This window comes from Podarcis tiliguerta (assembly GCF_965153285.1).
Source record: "Podarcis tiliguerta genome assembly, chromosome: 8".
NCBI classification, from domain to species: Eukaryota; Metazoa; Chordata; class Lepidosauria; order Squamata; family Lacertidae; genus Podarcis; species Podarcis tiliguerta.
Window position 1 is genome coordinate 58,542,606 of NC_139541.1, and position 24,272 is coordinate 58,566,877.

General features: G+C 45.9%; 1 protein-coding gene across 3 annotated transcripts in view; it reads left to right on the forward strand.

Moving 5' to 3' along the window:
- Positions 1–24,272, forward strand: part of DLGAP3 (DLG associated protein 3) — a 184,615-nt gene that overhangs the window by 130,048 nt on the left and 30,295 nt on the right. For 2 of the 3 annotated variants that reach the window (XM_083453267.1, XM_083453269.1), the window contains exons 3-4: positions 18,599–18,721; positions 19,535–20,625. In XM_083453267.1, coding sequence (XP_083309393.1) covers positions 19,600–20,625 — 1,026 coding nt within the window. In that variant the 5' untranslated portion in view covers positions 18,599–18,721; positions 19,535–19,599. The remainder of the gene's footprint in view (positions 1–18,598; positions 18,722–19,534; positions 20,626–24,272) is intronic. The other variant, XM_083453268.1, reaches the window with a different exon arrangement.

Here is a 24,272-nt window from a genome sequence, read left to right on the forward strand (position 1 = left end):
CAGTCTCCCCTTGAATTGCTCGGAAATGAATGCCAGTCCGGCTCTGCTGTCGGACAACTTGGGCAATGCAGTATTACTTTTCAGGCCATCTTTTTCTTGAACGCTCCATTGCTTTTCAATCTTGGAGCATCTGTCCTGTGGATAATACACTCAAACCAGCTACCAGCTCCCTCCCCATACATGTATGCTGTGAATGGGTGGGTGGGGAGAAAAGGAAAACATTTGCCCCCCTCAAATGAATCTAGAAACTCACTAATTTTCCTTTGGAGCCTTTGTTATCACTGATCCCCTGTGTCTGTTGGTAGAGTTTCCCTTTTTTAAAAAAAGGAACCAAGTTTCTCTTTTAAAAAAAAGGGAACCGAGTTGAAGGGGTGCTGCAATCCGCAGATCTGTGATGGTGTTTTCTTATTTCAAGCCTGTTCCTAGGTACTAGGGATGGGGAAGAAATTAAATTCAGGTTGCATTTAAAGGCAAACATACCTCATTTGCACTTTCCAAAACAATACACAAGCTGAAACCTAGCCAGCTTTCAGAATTCACACTTCTCTGAATTCTGCAATTCAGTTCTCCAGCTGAGTAATGTGTACAAAAAAATGCAGATGGCCAGCGTAAAGGCAGACATATGCATATAAGTGAAAATAACATATAAAAAAGCTTTAAGTTAGGGAAATTGTTTGCAAAATTGTGCATTTTAAATTGCATACAGATATGTGTGATAAAATTGCAAATGCAATTCAGTGTAAACAAATATAAAGTGATACATGTATTATTTCATATAGGGTTGCCATATGTCTGGGTTGCCATACGTAGCCCATGTCGGCAGTGCTGGTTTTTTGCCATTTTTCCATAAAAATAGCTCAAAATTGAATTTTTAAGTGATTTTGCCCAACAAGCTCAACAACTTTGGGTGGAATAAAAACTTTTCTGTCCTGATTTTCACTGTTTGAAATATGGCAACCCTAATATATACACTTAGGGGGTCTGAACTTGAGGTGACTGACCATGAATGAGACCTTAAGGTAGATAGCTCGATGACGATTTCAACCTTGTGTGTGGTAGCAGCAAAAAATGCACTTTCTTTTAACTGGCTAATTGGTCAATTAACTGATTAAACTGAACTATATATGCAGGCAATGAAAACATCTACCTTTCGATGATGCTGAAAGGTGTGAGCGATAGCTCAATTATGTCTTGATCCCCAACCCAGGCTCCTTGCACTGCCCTGAGGAAAATACAGGGAGAGAGGAAATACAACAGGTAGACTCTCTCCCTGGACTTTTCCCTTGTAAGGACTGAGCTCCCTCACTTCCTCAGACTCAGAGGACAAGCCCCCAGGGTAGAAATCAGTGCCAGCAGAATTAGACAAGCGCCCTTTAAGTCAGCACAGTCAGCCCCTCAAGGACACAGGGCCAACTGCAGTAGAGGCCTTTTCAGCCAATATCAAGCCTTGACACCATCAGCTCTTGGCTGAGACAACATCCTCCATATCCCAGTTAGCTGTGTCCACAGGGAGCTCATTAGGGCCTGCCCTTTCCTGATGACACCTGCTTTGATGAGGCTCTCTTTATTGCTTCCACTTCCTCTAGAAGCTGAGCCTCGAGCCTCAATAGGTCAGGGAAACTTACAGCTACGATCTTTAGAGCCTCCATTAGAATTTCAGGATGTGGTAGTTTTTTGGGGAACATCCAAAAGTTCTGCCAAGGCTGGCCGTTACTGGAGCCATGGGCTCTGTGTGCCAAAGATACCTGATTCAGCCCCCAGAAGGTCCAGTTAAAGGGCTTCAGGCAGCAGAACCGGTACTGATCTGGGTGTATAGTGGAAAATGCCTGAAGATCATGGAGCCTCTGAGCATGTGCAAAGTGATCTTCTGACATCATGTGCTTTGGGTCTAAGGAGGTGGCGTGGGTGGGTGTTTCAACCCTTCTTTTGCTCTGCAGATTAAGATCTTGCCCTAAAGCTGGCTGCATCTCTGGCTGGCTCCCAGCCCCTCCCTACATCCCAAGGTGGATGCATCCCCTCAGGTGCCTTCCAATTGCTAACACAGCGGGTGCTGTTAGGCAGAGCCTTCTAGCCATGGGGTGCCTGACAATGAACATAATGTTCCTCCTGCTAAGCACCATAAGGTCTACAGCCCCCGTGGGAAATTAATGCTTGTCGGCAATTGGTGGAGGGCCCATCTATCAACCCACCCACCCCAAAGCCCCACAGCCATTGGTTACAAGCTCCCCTACTCCCCCACCAAGTTGGATTTGGCACCACCCACCCATAATGCCCCAAACCCAAAGTGGGTGCTTAGCTTGGCAGCGGGGGGGGTGCTGGTTTCTCCCTGTATAAGCAAATATAAAAGCACAGGGTGGGGGGAGTTATTTGTAATGACAATTATCCTCGACCATGTTATCCTGGGCCCTTCATTATGTGGGCGTGAGGTTCCCAGTGGTGGTAATTATTCCTGCCTTCGACAGCACAATATTAAGACTTGATGATCTTGCTGTTGGTCTGTGCATTTAACAAGTTCCATTTGGCTGAGAAACTCCAGCTCCTCTTTCTTATAAATCCTCTTGCCTGGAACCATTAACTGACTTGACTCCCTGCTTTTTCCCTCCCTGCTCTGGATTCAGAATTACTTCTTTTTTTTCTGGACTTCTCCAACAGCGTCCCACTTGGGGATCTGTTATACTAAGCTTTATTATCTTGAAATACGAGTAGCCTCAGGGCTCGGGTACATACCGAGATACAAACGGAAGGAATCGTCTCATATTGCATTGTATCTTCCTCGGAAGCAGCTGTTCCTGTTGTTGCTACTTGGCTAGGCAGAGCATGGAACCAATCCAGGCTAGCTATTGCTGCCTATATTTCCCTGGTGCCTAAGTAGCTATGCTGTGAGACGTGCCACAAAACAAGAAGTGCATTGTCAATTAGATTGTCTTCTCGGTTTTGAATGAACTAACATTTGAAGTGTCAGGGGCAAGGTTGTGAGTCACACAGAACTGTTCTTCAGGCTGACATGTTCAAAGAAACAGCTTCATTAAAATGATATTTTTATTTGTCTGATGCTTTTCAGGGCAAAGAGATTAGATCATTAGGGTCTGTCATTTTAGGGGGTGAAACTTAATTTTTTGCAAATTTCTTCAGAGAGGGTTCTTTAAAATATGTTTTGGGGTATGAGGGATTCAAATGTGCCATTATTTTTGTGACTGGGCAACATTTAGCTTGGTAAGTATATGTTTGATTAAGCAGCAAATAAACTGCTCCCAGGAAACCAAATAATTTAAATTCTGCCTTCTGAAAGTGTCAGGTAATATAAAATATGTATAATATGTAAATAAAAATAACATTAATTTCTTTTTAATGATTTCTATGCAATTTTACACACATTTTATTTACCAGGCAAAACTAAATTATAGTAATTTTACCATCTTTTGAATTCCCAAGCCATGTTAGAACTTTTTAGCACCTCTCATTTTTGGAATTTGAAACTGAAAAATTCAACATACCCTATTCTTGCTGAAAACTCATTTCTTCATGGCTCACTAGTGTTATGGCTAATATTTCAGTTTAGCGCCTTAAATGTTCCTGTATGTGCTGTAAACTGCTTAGAGGTGTTTTGTTTTGGTTAATTAAGCAGTATATAAATCATGCCAAATGAAAATAAAGTTGTTTTAAAGTGCTGATTTAATTTGCATTTTAGGTTGTTGTGAACTACCCTAGAATGTTGCTTTTTTTAGTAGAAGGCAGCATAACAATGTTTTAAATAAAAAAAATAAAACAAAAACAAGAGCCCACACAATTGGGCTTACATACAGAAGGCTTTTCCTGCCTGTGATGGATTGAGCTTTCCAGGCTAGGTTTGGAAAACCTACAACCTCCAGTTGCTGCTGGACTACAGTTTCCACCATCTATGACTATTGGACATGCTGGATGTGGTTGGGGGGAACTGTGCTCCCAACAAGATCTGAAGAGCCAAAGTTTCCACAGCCCTGGTCCAGATCAAACTGCATCCTGTTCAAAGCCTCAGCCAACTCCAGGCAACTGGTGAAGCAACATCTAGTCGCCCTGCTTGTGTGTTAGCACCCAGCCTGCGCTCCACTTGGAGCTGTCTCAGGTCCTGTATCCAACACTTGCATCTTTCATGTGTTCTGCTTGAGCCTGAGCAGTTGCTGATGCCTAAGCTCCCAAATGAAACTTGGCATGTGCTTGCACCTCACCCCAGCTATGTTCACTGCATGGACTAGGGACAAGAGGACCATGATAACTGGGGAACATACCCTAGGAGTCTTTCAGATTAAACTGGTAATCTTTGTTGGATGATGGCAAAATATACCTTCCTGGGAGAGAAACTTTCCAGGTGCCATGAACACTAGATAAGATCATAGTCTTTACTTGTGAACTAGAAGAGCAGTGAGAGCTGTCTTTATTTTATTCTGTGTCTCCCCTGCACAACCATGTACTCCCCTCTTTTTCATACACTTTCCATCTTCTATTTCACACTGATTTTGCCCCCACCCCAAGTTCCTAATCCTTTGAAAAGATGCATTTGTTCAAAGAGATCAGCATGTGGAAATTTGCATTGAAGATGTTGATTTTGATAACCTTGGCGCAGAATATAGAATATATATAATTCATACATACATGCATATATACACACAGAGAGAGATAGAGACATATATTAAGTACACAAGAATGTTGCCTCTATAAATTCATCCTTTAATTTCTTATGAAGCTGATTTAGGTCAGCCTGCTTTAAAGGTTTCAAAGACAGATGAAGTTTCTTAAACAAGTTAGCTCAAGAGAAAGGAAACTGTGCTGTCCTGTGTCCAAGATGACCTCCAATTTTATCATTTTCTGGAGGGAATTCTCGACAGAAGGAATGGTAGGGACTGTTCAACCATCAGGACAGGTTTATTAATGTGTTTGGCATCCTTTGTCCTACCCCAGCGTCATAATCACCTGACAAGCCTACCTGCAGGGTAAGGGACACTCAGTCCTTTCATTTTAAAGGGGAGGAAATATATGCGGTGTCTCTAAACCCAGACTAAAACAGACACAAAATAAAGAATAGACCTTGAAACGGGACGGATGAGGTGGTGGTGGTGGGTTGTGAGGGGGGAAAAGGAGGTTCTGCATCTTCACACACACACACACGTTTAATCAGGGCTTCTAAACACTAATTGAACTTGCTGTTGGATAAGGGGATGGGGAAGGAGGAGGTGCTATGTCTCCTCCCCACCCCATCCCAAGCATGTTTTAATTAATGTTTGAACCCACTGGATGCTGCTTCACCAGCATGTTCCTCGAGGGGATGTGCTGGTGAAGCAGACCCCTTCAGAAAGCAGGGCTGAAAGTTCAATCCTGCCGGACACTGCTTCTGATCAGAGCTCCTGCATGGGCCCAATCCCAGCCAGGCTTCTATTCAGCATTGAATTTAAATCCAGTGCCAAAGGCAAGCCCTGCTTGCAATAGGAATGCAATCCACTCCTGGTCCTTTGAAGCTGAATCACCTGGTACCATGTGACCTGGCAAAAGTGCCCTGTAGAGGCTGGATCCAGTTCCCCAGCCCTGCACTGACTGGCAGCAGTTCTCCAGGGTTTCAGGCAGTGGCCTGTCCCGGTCCTACCTGAAGATGCCAGGGGTCAAACTTGCAATCTTCTGCATGCAGATTATATGTTCTGCTACTGAGCTACAGCCTTGCTTCTATTCCTCTAGCTCATTGATGGCCTCTTGCCTAAGAGGACACAAAACTTTGGAGCCTTTCTGTGATGGATCTACCAAGTCGAAGAGAGAAAATATCTTCCCTACTTTGGGAAGTCTTAACTCCAAGGTGCAGGCGGTTTCTTGTTTTTCACCCGGTTGTTAGAAATCCTGCTGGCAACACTAAGGAGGAAATGAATTTTTCATGTGGTTTTAAAATATTGATTGTTTTACTGGAGCACTAAATAAAAACAGAAAGGCTTCTGTGGGAATCTGACATTTGGGAATACTGTGGTTTCTTTCTTATATTCTCCCAGAACAGTGTAACAGGGCTGTGGCATATTAGAGGACTAGGTGCCACAACTAACACACCAATCCCTCCCTGAGATCAGTGTCTGGAGGGCCACAGTTTCCACACTCCTGGTTTTTATTTTGTTGGGTGATATCCAAGGGAACTCAATCCAAGGGAACTGTAAGAAGCTAAAGAAGGCCACTTACATCCTCCATTAAAAAGAATCAAGGGGATTGTGGGATAAGGAGAGCACATGAAGTTTGCACTAGGCCGGAAGCAGTGGTGCTTAAGAACATAAGAAGAGCCTTGCTTTTGCATCAGGCTAAAAGCCCATCTAGTCCACCATCTTGTTTTCACAGTGGCCCAAAGGGGAAGCCTGCAGTGTAATGGTACTTTCCTCTCTTGAGATTCCCATCAATAGTACAGTGGTACCTCGGGTTACATACGCTTCAGGTTACATACGCTTCAGGTTACACACTCCACGAAGCCAGAAATAGTACTTTGGGTTAAGAACTTTGCTTCAGGATAGGAGGAGGCCCCATAGCAGCAGGAGGCCCCATTAGCTAAAGTGGTGCTTCAGGTTATGAACAGTTTCAGGTTAAGTACGGACCTCCGGAACGAATTAAGTACTTAACCCGAGGTACCACTGTATTCAGAGGCATACTGCTTCCAAACGTGGAGCTAGAACTGACTAATAGTTGCTGATAGCCATCACAACATCTAGTGGGAGTAAATTCTATAGTTTTAACTATCAGCCCCAACCATTGGCTAGGCTGGCTGATGGTGTCCAACCATGTTTGGATAGTCAAAAGTGCCCTATCCCTGCTGTAGACCTTCATGGTGTCTGAACTCTGCTGCTGCCTCATGGCAGGGTCACCTCAGCTATTATGCTCCATCCCTACTTCTGGCCCCCAGCCTTCCTTCATCCTTAAATTTATTGCTTCCCATTTGCTGCCTGAGCCCCCCAAAGTCAGCTCCCGATGTCAGCAAGTTCAGGCATTGCCTAGGACCTCTATGGTGGCAAAGGCCCTGTTGCCCTAAGTGCACAGCTGCCGTCGCATGGCAGAGAGCACAGGAGGCGGTTGGTGGTGTAAGAGAGTCCTTAGTTTGCAGAGAATTAGGGGAGGCTTTGCCCTGAAGGCTCCTTGAATCCCAGAGCTGGCACTCATGTGCTGAGCCGCCCAGATAGGCGTCTCCCTTGCACTTCAGGTCGTCAGGGGATGACAGCTCAGCGCCAACATCTTTATGAGAAAATTGCAAGGCTCCCTCACCCACACAATCCCCAGGCCCGACTTTGTTTATTACATCTAATTTGTCTGCACAAAAGCTGGCTCACTGCATAATGACAGGCTTGGTTGGCTGTTGTGACTTTCTGATTTTCTTTCTTTTCTTTTTTTCCGACCCCCCTCCCTTAACTTTTTAATATATTTTTTGCTGTAGTGGTTGCAATATTTAAAGCTGTTCCACCAAGTTAGGTGGGGGGTGCATGTGCATGCTGTTATTTATTTTATATCACTACTACTTTTAGTAGTACTTAATTTAGACCACATTCACACCATGCATTTCAAGTGGTATGATATCACTTCAAACAGTCACAGCTTTCTCCAAAGTACTCTGGGAGCTATAGTTTGTTAAGAGTGCTGAGAATTGTTAGGAGACACCCTATTCCCCTCCCAGAGCTACAGTTCCCAGATGGGTTTAACGATCAATCCATCTTTGCAAGGGTCTCTGGGAATTGGAGTTCTGGGAGAGGAATAGGGGGTCTCCTTACAATTCTTAGCACCCTTGACAAACTACACTTCCCAGGATTCTTTGGGGTAAACTGTGTATTCAAAGCAGTATCATGTTGGTTTAAATTTATGGTGTACATGCCACTTAATGCCATAACAAGGCTTCTAAGGCTTCTAAATAGTTGGTTTTTTAAAAAAACAATTACACAAACATTAAAATGTAAACATCCATAATTAAAATGCACAATAAAACAGTCCCATTAAAATATAAACCTGGAGAGGTGAAGAGAAGCTTGCAAACTGGATGCTTATTTAAAGGGACTTCTTCTTCTTAAGGGTATTCCAAAGCCTTGGGCCATCTGACTAATGGTTCCATCCTGTAATGCGGTTCCCTGCAGCTCTGTTATTTCAAGTGCATTGCAAACCCTGACATTGCCAGGGATCAGAGATGGCAAAGAAAAGCTACCAATTTTCAATCTGCGGGCGTCCAGCACTGCAGCCTCCTGGCAAGAGGCAATTTATCCTTCATCTAGTCTGGGAGCTGGGGAGCTTGTTCCCTTACAAGGAACCCTGAACCTCTGTGTGTCTCCTGTAAATGGAGTAGGGGCTTGTCATGCAGAGAAACAGCTTCTGAAATTCTTCTTGGTCAAAGGAGGACAGGAACACAACAACTAAACTGCAGCCCAGGTGTATACATTCAACAGAGCAGCTGAAAAGTATTTTCTCCAAAGCATTCTCCTCTAAAAATGCCCAAGTAGGAACAGATGAATCTGTTCATTTTGGTTTTCTCCATATATCTTTTTTTTTTTTCAAACTTAAATTCAGTTCTCTGCATTTCCTCAGCAATTGTTTTTTCCCCTTTTTAATCCTCATGGAAATTCATCAGCACTTCAGTGATAATTTCTCCTAATAAACACATTTCTGTATGCAATTTTGATTAATAAACACATTTTTGCAAGCAATTTCCCCAATATAATGCATTGTGGTATGTAATCTTGTGTGTTATTTTTCACTAATATATGCATTTTCATGCACACTTTTCAAGTAGAGAACTGCATTACAAAGTTTGAAGAAGTATGAATTTTGAAGGATAGCTGTGTTTCAGTTTGCATATTGTGAGAAGTCCTAATTAGGTGGTTTCAAATTAAAATGCAAACAAAAGCAAATTTCTTCCCTCACCCCATTATTCTCCAGATAGCTGCTGAAGATTTCCCATCTTTATTTGACATCATACAATATCAGATTTCAATATTTGGCAAGATATAATGGCAGACAAATGAGGTGGAATTTCTGCCTGTACTGATTAATATCTAGTGACTCAATCACATGAGAAAGCTGTCACTTGAGAAGTCAGTGGCCGATGAACTCAGGGAGGACTATAGCTCTGTGGCAGAGTGCATTCCTTACATCAGGGATGGGGAACCTCTGACCCACAGGTCAAACATGGCTCATGAGTCCATGGAGGGGAAGCACATGCCCCACACCCGACATCATACATGCTGTCAGGTGTGGGGAAGATAAGGGTGGTGCTCCATAGGAACGATCAGGAATGGACTCCAGATTGCTTTAAGTGGACTTCATCACGCTCCTTTGGACTGGAGCAAGACTTGCTCTCAACGGACCATCATCTTTTCACCTAAGAATACCCAACATGGTGCCTTCCAGTTGTTGTTGGACTTCAAATACCATCAACGCTGACCACTGGCTATGTTGGTTGCAGCTGATGGGAGTTGTTACTCAACAATTTCTGGAGGGCACCACATTGGCTATCCTTGTTGCAGCCTCTTTAAAAATATTTATATCCTGTCTTCCCCATAAAATGTCCAAGGTGGCTCACAAGAAGCAATAAAAAGACTATAAAGGACATCTTAGCAATAACAGCAAAAGAAGATGACAAAAGACAGCTGGCAAAATAGCTTAAAACCAAGGATTCATGTGCCAGAGGGAGCTAAAATTAACAGCAGGCCAGGCCAAATTCCTGTCTAAAGAAAGAAAGGCCTTTATAGAGTGCCAAAGTGTAAGTGCAGCCAGCGAAAAGGTCCTATGCCCCACCTGCAGAGGCTGACGTTTTGCACAGTTTGCATCAGTCGACAATCTTAATACATAGAGTCATAGGTGAGAATATGGCCAAAGCTCAGTAATAAAACATATGCTTTGCATGCAGAACATCCTGGGTTTGATACCATAGGGCAGGCATAGGCAAACTCAGCACTACAGATGTATTGGGACTACCACTCTCATCATCCCTAGCTAACAGGACCAGTGGTCAGGGATGATGGGAACTGTAGTCCCAAAACATCTGGAGGGCCGAGTTTGCCTATGCCTGCCATAGGAACAAAGAAAGCTGCTTTAGATTTAGTCAGACCATTTGTCTGTTTAGCTCTTAGTATTCAACCTTTCCTTGGTGATTGTCCTCATCCTCTGTCTTCTTCAATACTAACATGTCACAAACCAGCTTGAAAGCCTCATGTTCAACCCAATCACTTACCACGCCCAATAGCATGCCATCACTTACCCTGGCACTCCAGCATATAGCATCATCGCTGCTGTCCCGAAAACAGCATCAGAGCTGTGCTCCCATAGGGAGGTCCATCTAGCTCAGTATTGTCTACACTGACACGCAGCAACTCTCCATGGTTTCCAGCAGGGGACATTCCTTACCCCAAAACACCAAAGGATTGAACCTGGGACCTTCTGCATGCAATGCAGATGTTTTACTACTGAGTTACAGCTCATACCTTTTAATGGGATCCTTAGGACTGCAGATTCTACAGAAGACTAATGGAGCCTTATGATTCGATTCAGGCCACTATCTGCTCAGATCAAATCAAGTGAATCCACTTTGAGATCTGAGTTCTGCAGGTTCCTTTTCCATCCCAATTACACTCCAACAACACCCTGAAGTGCCATTTTAGCTAGCCCCTAGGGTAGGCAGTGCTGAGCTAGATAAACCAATGTTCTGACTTGGATGATACAAGGCAGCTTCCTAAGGCCATCCTTTAAGTATCACATTAGACTTCAAAGGCCATGAGCGTCACTTTGAATGGGCCCCAGAAATGACTCAGAAGCCAATGCAAGAGATGCTCATATTCTAGATAACTGGCTCTGTTCAAGAATCTATAACCACTGGATTCTGGAGAGTTGTAGTTTCTAGGTAGCCTCACATGGAGTGTGTTGCAGTAATCCAGTCAGGTTGTAATGAAAGCATGGGTCACCATGGTCAGATCTGCCTTTTCCAGGACCAGACATGGCTTCCACCTTCATCTGCCCCAGCTACAGCAAAGCATGTCTCTCCCATATCAGTCTCCACAGCCACAGCAGGCGCTGCAACCTTCCAACAGTGTGACCTTACCCTCAAAGACACAGTCCTCCATTGCCTCCCAAAGACAGACAGATGCCAGCAATAAATTTTGCAGTCAGAGAGCCAGTGTGGTGTAGTGGTTAAGAGCGGTAGTCACGTAACCTGGGGAACCGGGTTCGCGTCTCCACTCCTCCACATGCAGCTGCTGGGTGACCTTGGGCCAGTCACACTTCTTTGAAGTCTCTCAGCCCCACTCACCTCACAGAGTGTTTGTTGTGGGGGAGGAAGGGAAAGGAGAATGTTAGCCGCTTTGAGACTCCTTCGGGTAGCGATAAAGCAGGATATCAAATCCAAACTCCTCCTCCTCTTCTTCTTCTTCTTCTTCTTCTTCTTCTTGTAAGGAGTACAAAATAACATACGAGAAGTACTTTGACCATTCAGAAGCACAATATGAATCAGGAGTGGGGAACCTTTCTCTGTCTGAGAGCTGCAATCCCTTATGGGCAACCTTCGGAAGGCCACATCCCAGGAGTGGGCGGGGCCAGAGGCAAAAGAGGGTGGGGCCATAAATGCAAATTTTACTTTGTACAGTAGGCTAATTTCTACACAAGCTCACACCTCCCTCTTGATATGCCACCCAATAAAGCAAGAGGCGTTATCAGAGTTACAAGCAAAGACATTCCAGGAGGGTGTGAAGCCAGGCCTTGGGAGTGAGAGGTGTGGGAAGGGGAAGGAGTCTGAGGGCCAGATTGAGAAGTCTGCAGGGCCACATTTGGCCCCCAGGCCTAAGGCTCCCCACCCCTGATAGGAATGCTAAGGTGTGTATTATGTAGGGTGAGCTTGCAGCCCTAGTATTGCCACTTGCCTTTCGATTCTTTTCCTAACGCCACCGTTGCTTCTTCTGTAAGCCCAAGAAGGCATAATTCCGCCAATACCTTTTCCCTGGTACAATTTACCTTTCCGGTTGCAATAGCAGTGCCAGGTAGCCTATGGCGCCCCTGCTTAATGTGCTAACAAGATTGCTAATGATGCCTGTTAATTAGTCAAGCTACGCACGGAACGAAGTCATTTCCTCCTTGGAAGGAAGCTTTCTGAAGGGTCCTAATGAGGTTATAACAAATCCCTTGCATACTGCTTTGCACATAGACGACGTGGAAAATGCAACCCATGAGGTTGGCTCCAGCTTTTGGGGTGTCCTCTGGAAACATGGCTCAGAAGGGCCCCTCTGCTGATGGGGGGACAGACAGAAAAGGTTTTTCCTCTGGTAAAACATGGTCCCAATTTCATCCCAAAGTTTGCTTTTTGAGCAAACTAACTAATGAAAATTGAGATTGCTTGAATGACTATGGTAGCCATGAGTCAGCATTCACCTCCCTCGCTGGAAACCCTGGAAGTTAAATTTCTGAATGGGGGGGGAGGGTTGCATAAATCAGGTAGCCCAGGTGGTGCCCTTCAAATGTCGCTGGACTCCAGCTCCCATCATCCTTTGAGCACTGGCTATGCTGGCTGGAGGAGATGGGCACTGTAGTCCAACAACCTCTGGAGGGCATCCCTTGGCAACCCCTGGTGCAGATGAATCCCTAGTGCACATCCATGCACTGGAACACTAAAGCGCATTGCAGCACGCAGCCTGCTGTTTCACACACCGCAGCTGCTGAGATATAATTTGAACTGCTGATTACATAGGATAGTACAGTTGCATTTATAGATCTTCAACCACGAGCGCAACTATTCTCTTTTGCTTTAGCATTAGTGCAGAGTGAATGAATACAACATAGAGTATTTGCAGCAGATGCTCCACCCAGAAAGGGCTGTGAAGAAATGTTAGTGGATTAATGTTCTATGCACAGCTGCAAGGAACTCTGGAGCACCGAATAATAATAATAATAATAATAATAATAATAATAATAATAATAATAATAATAATTATACCCCACCCATCTGGCTGGGTTTCCCCAGCCACTCTGGGTGGATCCCAACAGAGGACTAAAAACAGAATAAAACTGTTCCATCACAGTTTGCTTTCTCCTTCTGAGAGGTCCTGCCAATTTTAGCAGCCAAGGTACCTTCTACGGAAGTCTGCTTTGGGATATTAGAGGTGACCTAGTGAGGTTGTTATCCCTCCAGGAAGTCCCAGACTCTGCTCATGGTCAGCAACATTAAGTTTCAAATAACATTGTTTGGCCACCTCATACAGTCTCAACGTTTGCCTACTTTCTTATTCTCCCCCACTCTACAGAACTATAGAGTTCTATCATGCAGTGTCTCTGCCCACCTTCTTTTTCCCCAGACCACAGAATACTGGAGGGCCTGGCTTTTGCCTCCCCTGCTGTAAGGTATCTATCTTAAAGGACCTGTCAAGGAACTGCCATCGGAGCCAGAAGGAGAGGGAGGGCTCCAGAGGGATTCCGGAGAGCGTCCCGGGAGGTAGAGAAGCAGCACATCTTCTGGGGAAGGAAATCAGCGTAGCACCAGTGGAGGAGGGGGGCAGATGGGGGAATCAGCGAGGTGGCTCCAAGACTCCTCACCGGGGACCAGCGGGGAGAGCACGGGTCCTCCGATGCCCACACCCTCCCTGCACAGAAGGCTTCTGCGCAGGGAGAGTAGGCGGCGACTAGGCGTCAAAGAACTTTTATGCTGGAAGAAGTTCAAGAAACGCCCACTGATGGATTCTGCCAGTGATTGAGACAGCCACGGGCGAGTGGCTGTCCAGACAGAAAGGGTTCACTCAGGCAACCCACCCAGGTGTGGCGCCGATGTACGCAGGAGCAACCCCTAGAACCATTACAGGTCCATTGGTCATCCTGTCTTGAGATTATGGGAGCTGGAATCCAACAACCTCAGAAGGGCACCAGGGCCCTCCACCCCTGGTATAAACATTAATGGACCAGTTTCCACTTCATTAGATGCATGAAACAATCCCAAATTATTACTAAGAAATAGTGTCAAAGTTATCTTTTCCCTTCGCCCTCCCAGTCCCTTTTCCTTTTGTATCATGTCTTTGTAGATTATAAACCTGTGGGAAGAGACTGTTCTGTTGATATTGATTTGGGAGCCACACTAGGAACTGATGTGTGGAGTAAAATGTCTTTGAGTGAATGAATTAATGAATGAATGGAGAGAGAGAGAGAGGAACCCAAGGATGTGTGTGTGTAGAGGAAGGTCAGAGGGAATAAAAAAGGACAGATAATTACACAAAAGCAAATAGCTACAACAGCAATTAGCAGGGCTGCCTTGGTAATAACCAAGTCCTGGCATTTGTTAATCTTTGAGGTATCACAAGACGCTTTGTTGATTTTGTTACAAGAGACTAACAACACAAATCTAACCATGTCTACTGAGATATAAAGGTTAGGATTGAAGGCTAACATGGCACCACTCTGGAAATTCTAGCATTGGCAACCTAACTGACACACACCATGTGCTTTTAAAAAAAAGCATTATCTTGATTTAAGATGCAGATTTGAATCTTCTGGTTATAATTTGGCAGTTCCCTGTTGCAGTCTCCATTTGAAATTCTTTTGTTCAATAGCCACCTTAAGATCAGTTGCAGAATATCCTGGGAGCCCGAGATATTCCCTCACTGGCTTTTCCCTAATGCCATTTCCAATGTCAGATTCATGCCCATTTTATTTTATTTTTAATTGTTTTGCAGTAGGAATTAGCCAGTTTGGCCTATGCAGAATGCAAAGCAGCTACACAGGTAGATGGGGGTTTATAGCTCATGCTGGAAGTTGAGCAGGTAGATGAACCCCTGATGCTGTGGGTGTTTTGAGGTCCTTAATAGCGTTGCATGAGTAGACATAGGGACCAAGGCTACATTAGGGGAATAAGGGTCTTTCCTAACAATGCTCAGCACCCTTAACAAGCTACAGTTCCCAGGATTCTTTGAAGAAGGCTTCCAGGGATGGGAGCCAGTGGTGGCATGACTAGAGCCACAAGAGGGCAGAGTAACTGATGCAACTCTTGGTACTGAAAGGTACTGAAGGCTAATGGTGGAAGAGTCCAATGGCTCTGGTTTATCTCCGCTTCTCATTTTTCCCATCTCCACATCAGTTCTCCACATCAATTTGCAAATTCTTTTTCAGAAAAAGTTTTCCCAAAAGTTCATTAGCGTTTTAATGTGGATTTCTCCTGAATCTACACATTTTTGCAAAGCAACTTTCTCCAGTATAAAGCATCTTTGTACTCTGTTTTCATAAATATATGCAATTTTATAAACAATTTACCTAATATATACATGTTTGTGCACATTACTTGGCTGCATTATAAAATTAGGAGAAGCACAGTTTTCAAAAGACAAATATGCTTCGATTTGCATATTGTTTCAGGAAATGTGAATTAGGTATGGTAAAAGTAAAGGGACCCCTGACCATTAGGTCCAGTCGTGACTGACTCTGGGGTTGTGGCGCTCATCTCGCTTTATTGGCCAAGGGAGCCGGCATACAGCTTCCGGGTCATGTGGCCAGCATGACTAAGCCGCTTCTGGCGAACCAGAGCAGCGCACAGAAACGCCGTTTACCTTCCCCCTGGAGTGGTACCTATTTATCTACTCGCACTTTTAGGTGCTTTCGAACTGCTAGGTTGGCAGGAGCAGGGACCGAGCAACAGGAGCTCACCCCATCGCGGGTATTCAAACCACCAACCTTCTGATCGGCAAGTCCTAGGCTCTGTGGTTTAACCCACAGCGCCACCCACAGCACCAATTAGGTAGATTCATATTTAAAGGTGAACTGAGCTGAATTTCTCCCTACTTCTTTAATCCAGCAGCACTAAAGTCAGAGGCTTCTAGCCATAATGACTCTGCTCTGCCTCCACAGTCAGGGGCAATAATTCTTCTGAATACCAGTTGCTGGAAGCCAAAAGCATCTGGTTGGCTGTTGTGAGAACAGGATGCTGGACAAGGTGGGCCATTGGCCTCTTCCAGCAGGCTCTCCTTGTATTCTTATGGTTCTACACACACGTTTCTCCACCCAGGCAAGCAAGAGTCATTGTCACAGTTCAGGGACACATCCCAGCCAGACAAAAGCACTCAGGAAGGGCATGGAGCAGGGCAGATGAGGGGTGTGGCTTGCAGAGAGTGCCATGGGCCAAAAGAAAGAGGCCTGGGGGCCACATTCAGCCCCTGTGCTGGGGGGAGGGACTCCTGCTCTAGACTTGTAGCCAATGAAGGGAATTATTTCACTCCTCCATTTGTATTCAGTGATTCAAACAACCTTAAAAAGGCAGCCATCCAGCAAAGCTCAGGTGGAAGCTGAAGAAAGATCTATTTCGTCGCCCAGAACTGTGGCTAAGTTCAGGGTCCCAATAAGACCCCGGCATGTGTGCATTACGCTTCACATTTGCTCCCAGCGCCTTGCCAAGACACTTCAGGGCAATGGTGACAGAGAAACATCCTCCCAGCTTGAAATGTCGCGGTCCCCTCTGCACATTTTTGAAGATGTGGAGCTTTTTTGTGGGTGGCCTGAGTGCTTTGCCTTTGCCTGACAAGTTCCCTGGCATCCCAGCTGAACTGACAAGGCAGCCGTCATGCAGGTTTGAGGATGCCTCTTGCCGCAGTTGCTTCCCCTCCCGCTTTTTAATGCTGCAGTTTTATATTTATGAATAATTGAAGTGTGATTTGTGGCTTGCAGGAGCCTGGCTGCATGGCGCCCCCATAAATCTGCTCCAAGAATGGAGTGACCTTGTGCCTTTTCTCTCTCCCCTCTGCTTTTCTTTTCCTTTGGCCTCCTCTCCCCCCCCCCTTACATTCATTCATCTATCCGTCCACCCTTGCATTTTTTATGAATAGCTAAAAATGAATCCACTTTAAAAAGGGGGGGGCAGGGGGAGTGATAACATGAAAAACTATCCACAGGGGCTTCTCAACTCCTGCCATAATGTTTTGTCCTGGAATGGGAAGGTACACAGATATCTCCTTTTCAAGACTAGAGCGACCAGCTTTTGCATCCAGACTTACCAGCTTCTTCTTTAGGGTTGCCGACACTCAAGAGCCAGTATGGTGTAGTGGTTAAAGTGTCAGGCTAGGATGTGGGAGACCAGGGTTCAAATCCCCTGTTAGGCATGAAGCTCACTGGGTGACCTTGGGCCATTCACAGACCCTCAGCCTGGCCTACTTCACAGGGTTGTTGTGAGGATAAAATATGAGGGAAAGGAAGTGAGAGCAAGGACTCCTTGGAAGAAAGGTAGGATATAAGCTGGCAATTGAATCCTAGGCTGAATGAAACCATTGGTCCATCTAGTTCAGTGGTTTCTACACTAACAGTGGTTCTGTAGAATTTCAGACAAGGGTCTCTCCCAGACCTACCTTGCAGCATGGGTGTCTCAAAAACAAGTCATGCCAGACTAATCTTATTTCCTTTTCTGATAGAGTTACGGGCTTGGTGGATCAGGGGAATGCTCTGGATGTAGCGCATCTTGATTTACTGCTTTGCTGATTTCAGGCTGCATTTTTGTTTTCATGATATTGTTTATTGTTTCAATGTTGTGCACTGCTTAGAGGTTTTTAAAATATTAAGCAGCTTAGAATTTCTTTTAAATGATGAATAAACAAACCAGCTATATTCCAGCCATACTACACCTGACAGCACTATATCAGACTCTACCCTGAATACACCAGGTTCTACCCACAGCCTGCTAGATTCCACCCCCAGCACATCAATGCTCCATCCTCATTCTCCCACATCCCACTCAGCCTTTGCCCTAGACCAGCTGGCTCCACCCATCATCCACCGGATTCTCCCCATGCAAACAGTTTGCCAGATGGAGCCTAGCACAATCCAAAGTGTATTTATCTATATGTACAGAGGATGGGGGAGAAATCTGATGCAGTTTGCATTTAAAGTTGAACCCACACCATCTGCATTTTCCAAAACAATATGAGGACTGAAACAGCCATCTTCAAAATTTGCTGTTCGCTGTATTTGCAATGCAGTTCTCCAGCCAAGTAATGTGTACAAAAAAAATGCACATAGTGGTGTAAAGTTTGCATTGACATGCATATGTAAGTAAAAAACAATATACACAATCGTGTATTGATTTATATATTGTATATTTGGGGTAATGGCTTTGCAAAAATGTATATATTTGGCAAAATTGTACATACCTATATAAGGAGAAATTCATCCCAAAATGCTTGTGAATTTTCATGAGAACTTTTTAAAATTAAAACTGAGATGGAAATGTGGAGAACTGAAGGTTGGGAAACTGAGAGAACCTGAAAAGTGACAGATTTGCCCACCCCAGGTTGGTGGTGGGTTGCTTCGTTTTGTTATGGTGGGTGAAGATTCAAACGTACTTCTTCCCAACCTGCAGGAAAAGCTTCACCACTCAATTCTCCTGCTTGAAATTGAGAAGTGTGCGATCAGCTCAGGGTTTTTTGCCCCTTTTCCTTCCCTGATTCTTTGAAATCTGGTTCCAGTTGCAAGCTGCAGTCACTTTTGAGTCAAAGTTTTGACGAAGAGCTAAGGGGGTGGGGAGGTCTCTCCAGTGGTGCTGAGCTTGATTGAAGTTCCTGCAGGTTGGATTGGTATGGATCAAGGTCTCCAATCGCTCCATGGCCTCTGCCTTCTCTCCATCTTGTTTCAGATGCTGATCATCCAAGGAGGAGACAGATTTGGAAACCTTTGCTCAGGCTCACCTGCTTTTGCTTTTTGGATGCCTGTTCTTAAAAAAAGAAAGCCTGAATATGTGCCCCCACACTAGGGATAGGCAAGTAAATTTTGGTTCCTCTCTGTTTCTCACGTTTTAGTGCAAATTTATCTTAATCTACATATTTTTCTCTGTAATTTTGCCTAATATACACAGATTTGCAAAGCAGTTTCTCCTAGTAATGCATGTGTTGTTTTCACTAACACATGCATTTCCAGGCGCACATCATCGAAGTATATACAGTTTTGTACATTACTTGGCTAGAGAACTGTATTCCAAAATCTGGGGAAATGGAAATCATGTGTGTTGTTTCAGAAAATGCGAATCAGTTATGTTAGCCTTTAAATGCCAACATGGTGGCCTCCATATGTTGTGGCACTCCAACAGCAGCCATGCTATAGTCATATAGTATATGGCTATACTACCCTGAACATTCCTGAACTCATCTGATCTCTGAAGCTAAGCAGGGTCAGGCCTGGTTAGTACTTGGATGGGAGACCACCTCCTTGTCTCAGTACAGCATGAGACTCATAATCTCAGGGTCATGGGTTTGAACTCCACATTGGACAAAAGATTCCTGTATTGCAGGGGGTTGGACTAAATGACCCTCATGGTCTCTCTACAATTCTATTATTCTATTAGCATGTCCAGTGGCCAGGGACTACGGGAGGTGGAATACAAGAGCATATGGAGAGCATGTCTGCTAGCCCTGGTTTCCACCAGCAGGCAAAACCTTTCCAGGTTTCTGAAAGAGATTCCCCCCCCCCCCAGCACCAGGGATTGAACCTGGCATTTTCTGCATGCATGAAATGTGTTCTACCACTCCGCTTCTGCTCTCCCCTTACCTGTTTTTGCTGGTATTTCTCTTGGTAGGTTCGTCTGCTGCCACTCCACTAATGGCAAGATGAGTAGGCCACGCAGCGCACGGTTATGACACCATGAAGAGTTACCATGGGGAGCGCAGCCAGTCACGAGAACACCCCTGCCACTGCGTCCCAGAGGCCTGCGACCAGCCGATGGAATACATCCACCATAGCCAGGAGTCTCGCCAGCCATACCTCCTCAGCCCCAGCGAGCCTTGTTCCCTGGACCACTACTGCCCATCGCGGGGCTCTGCCGAGGCCCCGCTCAGCCTAACGGAGCCCCTCTCAGCCGCCAGCAGCAGCAGCACCTTCCCTAGGATGCACCACACACCGCAGCAGTACGACTCCTGCGACGAGTGCATGGCGGCCACCCACCCTTCCGGCAAGATCAACCGGCTGCCCCCCACCCTCCTCGACCAGTTTGAGAAGCAGCTGCCCCTGCACCACGACGGCTTCCACACCCTGCAGTACCAGCGGGCCAGCAGCACGGAGCAGCCGCGGAGCGAGAGCCCCAGCCGCATCCGCCACCTCGTCCACTCGGTCCAGAAGCTCTTTGCCAAGTCTCACTCCCTGGAGGCCCCCTCCAAGCGCGAGTACAACGGCACCAAGATGGAAGGCCGGGGGGGCGAGGGAGGGTACCACCACCACCACCCTCACCACCACCACCGCCAGTCGCGCCACGGCAAGCGCAGCAAGAGCAAGGACCGCAAGCTGGACTCCTCCTCCTCCTCCTCCCGCCACCGGAACAAGATGATGGGCTGGTGGAGCTCCGACGACAACCTGGACAGCGACAGCAGCTACATGGTGTCCGGGAGGCAGCACGCCATCGACCAGGCCACCCAGTACTGCGTGGACACCCCTGAAAGTGCCTTCAGAGACTTGACCTTGAAGAGTCTGAAGAGCGGAGGTGGGGAGGGCAAGTGCTTGGCTTGCGCAGGAATGTCCATGTCCCTCGATGGCCAGACGCTCAAGCGGAGCTCCTGGCATACCATGACCGTCAGCCAAGCGCGGGAGGCCTACCCCAGCTCAGGAGGAGGCCCGGAGAAAGCCTTGATGCTCCAGGAGGCCAAGGCCAAGGACCGATCCTATCATTATCTTCAGGTAAGGAGGTGGGTAGAGGCTGCGCTGCTGTAGAGGAGGAGCAAGCTTTGTGTCTTCAGTTCCATTCCATAGAGCCCCTTAGATACAGAGATATAGATGTCTATACCTTGATCAGGAATGGGGATGTTTTTGGATTACAGTCCCCAGCATCCTTGGCTGTGCTGGCTGGGGCTGATGGGATGGGCTGATCAGGCATGTAAAACTGGGACAGCGCATCTCATGCGCTGCAAGATGTGTACCAGTTAAAAGGGGCTTGATGCCTTGATCCAAGCAGCATATGAGGAGCCCCCTTCCATGATTGCAAGTCAGTCCATCGTAGGTTTGATCATGGATTAAAAAGCATGCAGGGAATAAGCCCCTTCCTACTGACCAGGCCTGCAAGAAGAAAGGAAAGTGGGGGGGCAAGCCTTGGGCTTTTCGGATTCCCTGCCACGCTGTTTCCAAGGGCAAATGCCCATCTATCCAATGAATGGCCAGTCTGGATCACTTTCAAAGGCTCTCGCTGGACAGTTTCTTCCCCAAGCTTAAGACTCCCCTCCTGCTGATTCCGAAAGCTCCCCCCCCCCCATTTGCAGTCTTGCTCTCTATTCCCTTTGCTCTCCTTTGCATTCCCATGATGCACTGCAGCTCCACCTTGATGTCGGTGATTAGAGAAATGTCAGGGCTATAATAGCCTCTGCCTGCAAAAAGAAGAAGAAGCAGCACAAAGGCGGCTCTCTGTTTTAAAAGGCCCGAGGTTTCTGAGGAGCCGCTGGCTGCGTCAGCTTACCAAGGTGTCCGAAGACATCCGAGCATCGCATTGCTCTTGCTAATAATGCCCAAACAAACAATTAAGATGAACCACCTTGCTCATCTCTCGGAGGGCGGTTTCTGCGCAGGCCTGATCAATGGGCTCCACACGCTAATGAGGAGGGCAACTTGGGACAAGGCAGCCAGAGAAAACGCATGGGGGCCTGAAGGATCTCTCCAGAATTAGTTGCTTATGGAAGCAGATGCATGAAACCTCTCCCCTTTGGCTCTTCTCTAAGTCTCCTAAGGGCCAAGCATGTAGGGTGAGGGGAACCAGGTATACCCAACCAAGCATCTGGAGGGCTGGCCTAGGTTGAAGTGCAGGCCCACTAATATATTAGAAGAAAGCAAAGCTAAATTATTGTTGATATTACTGCTGTTATTATTAATACTATATCCCACCCTTACTCCAAAGGAAACCGGGATGGGAAACATGCCAGTGCTAAAACAAGACAACTAAAACGTCTCAAAACAGTTTAAAAACTACGCACCCCCTAACAAACAGGTCCAACCCATCCTGTTTCTACCTTAATCAGCTAGTTATAAAAGTGAATCTACATGGAAATGTCTATTTAAATGCCTATTTTGTCACATATAAATATATTTTATCTAACTATTCACATTTCAAACATGTTTTATCTTAAAATATATTTCTCCACACATTTGAATAGTGGTGCAACAATAAAACTGCTAGCGCATTTGCAAAGCTAAGCAGGGTCCACTATGGTTTCAACTTGAATGGGAGACCGTGTGTTGAGATTCCTGCATTGACTCTCAGGGTCCCTTCCAACTTCTATGATTCTATGTTTCTTGAACTGAATACTGTATCACAAAATTCTGAGAGGTGCAACATCCGAAGGATAGTTTCATTCTGATCTGTGCATTCCTCTAGGAGGTGTGGGTCAGGTCAGCTTGCTCTGGAATCCATAGAATTCCACAGAAGTCGATGGCTGAATTGCACATTGACTTGGAACGATTAGCCACACCTTGAGCTTTAGGGTGCTGGACTCTTTGTTCTCTATCAAAGGGCAGTAAGCTGCCTTAGGGGGCACAGGACAGAACATGTCCAACACAAAGGGCAACATCTGGGCACCACTGCAACATCTGGACACACACTCTCTGGTTCTGCTGCCTGAGGTCATCTCCTCACTCTGCCTACTAGTAGGGCCGACCCTGTCTAAAGGTTTTGCCAGAGGCATTAAGAAAGGTGAATTTGGTGGGTGCTCTTGTACCTAGGGGCCTTGTAAATCTGTTGTCCTCCTCCCTAGGAACCAAGGTTCCTGAAATGCTAAAGAGGTAAGGACAGGTCTGGTGCATTGTGTGGTTAACCCAGCAGTATTCCTCTTAGTCAAGGGCTTGAGAATAATTTTGCCTAATTTCCTGGACTGAGTTCCCAGTTTTCTGCCTTTTGTTCCTCGGATCTCTTGTTCATTTTCCTGGCTGGATGCGCAGAGTGAGTGTTGGCGCTCATTTGGCTAGGAGGCTGACAGAAACAGAGATGCGACTTGGCACAGCTGCGCACTACCGGTGGATGTGCTTGATCCTGGTGGAAAATTAAGCAAGATTCTGACCCCATCTCAAAACGCAGCCAGATTCCAGAATCTCACTCCAATTCCTTGCTTCTGAAGCCTCGCATATATTTCGATCTCTGCCCTGACTCTTCCCAAAGCTCAAGACAGCTCTCCATGATTTGATACAAATGAAATATTGTTCAAGCAGTAGGCCCAGTTCACTGTACAGATAAAATGTAGAAAATAAAATGACCCCCACAAAAACCCACGCTTGCTTAGATCCAACTGTTAACAACCAGAACCTCTTACAGTTAGGACTGTGCAAGTAAATAAAGTTTTTATTTGCTTGCTTGCTTATTTGTTTGCTAGCAGGGTTGTAAGTAAGAAGATGGGCAGGTGAGGGCTGGCTGAGAGCAAGCTGAGGTTGTTGGAGCCAAACCCCACTCAGCCTAATGGACCAGCCTTCACTGGCCAGAATTACTCCCAGTCTCAGATACTGGCTGGTGGAAGGGGAGATCAGGTTAGAATTAGGCATTTTCAGGGGAACTTCAGTGGGTGGGGAAAAGGTTAACTGTGGGTGGGGAGAGGGTTAACTTCTGCCGCATACTTGGCCTTGGCATTAAGTAGCAAAGTCAGGCTTGGGAGCTCCATGTTTACTCTGTAACACATATCTCTGCCCTGGGGGGGGGGGGCTTTGATTCAGGTGGCATTGAAAGGCGAACTTACCCAATTCACACTTTCCAAAACAAGATGTGAGTCAAAAGTCAGCCATCCTTCAAAATTCTCACACCTCTGAAATTGGCAGTGCAGTTCTCCAGCCAAGTAATGTGCATAAACATATACGTACAAGCATTGATTAAAATGCATGTATTAGTGAAAAGAACATATACGAATTTTAGTGGAAATTGTTTCACAAAGTTCTATTAGGCAAAAGGTGTATCAGTGTATATTAATGCAAAAAAATGCATTACAAATGTGCATTGTAGGAGAAATTTGCACTGGTATGCTAATGAATTTTTAGGATGATTTTAAAACACACACACCCCTTGGTGAAGAAATGTAAAGAATTTAAGACAAGATAAATGAGAAGCTGGGAGAACCTGAAACTGACAGACTTGCCCGGTCCCTATCCTCTGCCTTTTCCCTAGATCCAACCAGGCTGCCTTGTGCAGCTAGGGTTGTGGTTTGCTTGCCTTTTGCAATCTGCCTGCCTCAGTCCCTGGCTTCCTCCTGCATCCCCCCCCCCTCCTCCTGTCTTCCTCTTTAACATGCACCTCACAGACTTTTGCAGAGGTCCCTGGCCTGCCGGCCTTCAGCCTGCATCATCAGGGCATCCCCCCTCCCCTA